Source organism: Mus caroli, chromosome 8 (genome assembly GCF_900094665.2).
Source record: "Mus caroli chromosome 8, CAROLI_EIJ_v1.1, whole genome shotgun sequence".
NCBI lineage: Eukaryota > Metazoa > Chordata > Mammalia > Rodentia > Muridae > Mus > Mus caroli.
In genome coordinates this window covers 17,172,279-17,175,701 of record NC_034577.1, presented here as the reverse complement: position 1 = coordinate 17,175,701, position 3,423 = coordinate 17,172,279, and the positions used below count along the sequence as shown (strand labels likewise).

Sequence of the window (3,423 nt, the reverse complement as noted above, 5' to 3'; positions counted from 1 at the left end):
GCGTGACGTCACCGCGCTGCGCCCTGTCAGGCGCCGCCATTGTTCCACCGGTAAGACCCAGGTGTGGGTCCCCGGCGCCATGAGCAAACGCAAGGCGCCGCAGGAGACCCTCAACGGCGGCATCACGGATATGCTCGTGGGTGAGTCCCGGGCGACCCTCCGGCTCCTCTCCTCAGCCGGTCCTCGCTTCTCCCAGCCCCCCGGGTCGCAGTCGCAGCGCCCNGGCAGCGTCTGTCGCGGCCGCCGGGGGAGGAACCCGCCCACACCTCCATCCCGGGACCCGCGTTCGCGGGTGTGTGTGTACTTGTGTCCTCGAGCCCTTTGTTGTCTTTTCAGAACTCGCAAACTTTGAGAAGAACGTGAGCCAGGCGATCCACAAGTACAATGCGTACAGGTACGTTGTTAGGCGGCGTTCCAGGACATCCTAGTTTGCTGTCACTTAGCAGGGATGGAAAGCCGGTGCCCAGTGGTTCAAAGCCGAGTGGCACTTTATTTAACCTATACAGGGGGTTGGCAGGGCTTTATAGGGTTAATTCAGGAGAGTTTACAGTTCCGACTGAAAATAGGTGTCTGATGCATATATTCCCACCATTAATCTTGAATTGACTGGAAATACGGTTTAAAAAACATAATAAACAGTAGTAGACGAGATCTGAACTGTGAAATAGATGTAGTTCAGGAAATCGCCTTTCCTTCTGGTTGGGCTGTAACAGATCCTGTCACCTTCCTGAAAACCAGTTGCCTATCACTACAAACCTCAGCGGGCACCTTCTCCTGGCCNTTCTTCCCACAGTCAGCCACTTAACCTATAAACATCCCAAAGCCCCTCAGCTTCTAACAGTAAAAGTAAACGATCCTTGCTTTCCCCAAGCTAGCCCTTACAGCCTTACAGTTAGTGTTCTCCAATAGTCTGTTCCATGCCTGGATTTCCTCATTTGAAGTCGAATTATTATTATATTATATGATTATTTGGGGGATTATAATTACGTCATTTCCCTTTTTCCTCCCTCCAAACTCTCTCAAATTCATAACCTCCTTTTTTCATTATATATATATAATATAATATAATTCATTATATACACACACACACATATATATATACATATACACATATTTAGATACACATACACACACACACATTTTCCTAAATACATAAATACAATCTGTTCCAACTGTGTAATGCTACTTGTATATTTTCAGGGATAACCAACTGATGTGTTAGGAAAGACTGTTTCCTGTAGTTCTTTGTGTAGGGTTGAGGTCCTGACCACTGTGGTGTGTCTGTCACATTCTTCCTTGTTCAGCTCATGTCTGGGCAGTCATGTTAGTGAGACCTTATGAGCATAGCTTCTGACATTACTGGGCAACACAGCCTTCCCGAGATTTCCCTGATGCTCTGACTCTCACAGTCTTCCCATACCCTCTCCACAGTGTTCCCTGGGCCTTAGGCTTAGGAGTTATTTTATAGATGTATCCATTTAACTTGGCTCCATAACTCTGCATTTTGATTGGNTGTGCTTTTCTATAATGGTCTCTGTTGCAAAGAGCAGTTTTCTTGATGAGAGGTGAAGGCTACATTTGCTGTGGATATATGAAGGCTATATTTATCTGTGGGTATGTGAAGGCTACATTTGTCTGTGGGTATAAGGTAGACTGTAGCTAGGGATTGTACTGCTTTGGGAAAGCAGTGGTTGTAGATTCTTCTCTAAGACCTATGACTTTGCTAGCCCTGGGTAGTTGTCTAGGTTGCTGGTACCAGGTATGATTGACTTCCCTCTTGATGAGTGAGTCTTAAGTCCAATTAAAGAGCTGTTGGTTACCACTGAGATATATGTGTTCCCACTGCACCCTTAGGGTTAGCATGCCGTGCAGGTCATTGTGCGTCATAGGTGTCATAGCTGTGTAGGACTGTTGGTGGATTCCCCCCTTTGGAAGCTTGCGTGGTGCCTTCTGATACCATGAAAGCCAGTCCTCAGAGAAGGGACAGTTCAGGGCAGTGCTAGCTCAGAGGCCTCGGAAATGCATTATTTCTTCAGCAATAGGAACTTATCTTCTACTTCTTTGGTGGTTTTTAGGGTGCCACCAAAGGCGTCACCAGTAGCCTGTATGTTTGTTCAAGGCGATAAATATGGTCCTGTTTTAATTCCACTACTTGAGGACATCCAGTTTTCTCAGCACCATTTGGTGAAGATGCTTTCTGAAAATACATCATGTGTTGGATGATGATTCAAAGCATATACCACCTTCTGGAGAGTCAGGAGCAGCCACCAGGCTGCTGCCACCTAACTGGTGCTGTAATTGTAACTTCAGAAGGCCATTCCATCTTTCTGTCAGACCAGCTGCATCAGGATGGCAGGGAACGTGGTAAGGCCAATGGAGCCCATGAATGTGGGCCCACTGTTGCACTTCTCTGGCTATGAAGTGGATTGTTTGGTCAGAAACAANCCACANATGGTAGCTTTGGCAGAAACATTACGTGCTGGAAAGGCAAATCCATAACCAAAATAAGAACCTACTCCAGTAAGGACAGAGTGTTGTCCTTTGCACAGAGGAGGCAGCCCAATGTAGTCAACCTACATGAGGTCCCTGGCTGGTCACACTGGGAAATGGTGCCACATCTGGGGCTCAGTGTTGGTCTCTGCTGTTGGCACATCTGGCACTCAGGAGTAGCTGTAGCAAGGGCAGCCTTGGTGAGTCTCAGTCCCTGTTGTCTTCCCCAGACGTCTTTCTCACCAGTTTCCAGGCTGCTCATTCCAAGTCTCTTAATATCCGTCGGTCAGTTTCTACACAGTAGGAAACCNTCTTTCCTTGTAAAGCTTCAATGTGGATATTTGGTAGTATGTGAATTTCCGTTTAATTGCTGGATTTTCAGTTGTTTCTTTTTCTTCCTCTGTGTGTATGTTTTATAGAAAAGCGGCATCTGTGATAGCCAAGTACCCACACAAAATCAAGAGTGGAGCGGAAGCTAAGAAACTGGTGAGCTTAATGACCATGTAGTGAACCCTGTCTTTTGGAGGGGGCGGGGAGAAAGAAAGAAACTGGGTCATGATGACATGTGATTAGTGTGCAGCATGCCTGAGGTTTAAACAGGCCTGGCCGGATGGTGCAGTAGATAAAGGCCTGCTGCCAAGCCTGCTTGCCNAACCTGACTTCAGTCCTTGGAACTTCCTGGGAAAAGGAGAGAAACGACTCTGGCAGTTTGTCCTCTGACTTCCGAGTGCATGCTCTGGCATGTCTGCATGTCCTCTCACGGGTAAATAATAAAGAGGACCAGTAAACACGAGGCTTCATCAATAAAGTTAGACTGAGACAAGACACTATGTAATGCCTGTCAAATTATGAATAATGCATGTGGGCAGAAGTGTTTACTGCAGGAGGAGTATTTGCTGGCAGTCTTTCTGAAGGATCATTTGGCAGCATATG

At 46.8% G+C, this 3,423-nt stretch overlaps 1 protein-coding gene across 1 annotated transcript in view; it reads left to right on the top strand.

Moving 5' to 3' along the window:
- The first annotated feature begins 17 nt into the window (after positions 1 to 17).
- The window catches only part of Polb (DNA polymerase beta), a 27,590-nt gene continuing 24,184 nt past the window's right edge, over positions 18 to 3,423 (top strand). Inside the window, exons 1-3 of the mRNA XM_029480687.1 lie at positions 18 to 140; positions 337 to 394; positions 2,910 to 2,993. Of these exons, the coding sequence (XP_029336547.1) occupies positions 80 to 140; positions 337 to 394; positions 2,910 to 2,993 (203 nt within the window). The 5' untranslated portion in view covers positions 18 to 79. The remainder of the gene's footprint in view (positions 141 to 336; positions 395 to 2,909; positions 2,994 to 3,423) is intronic.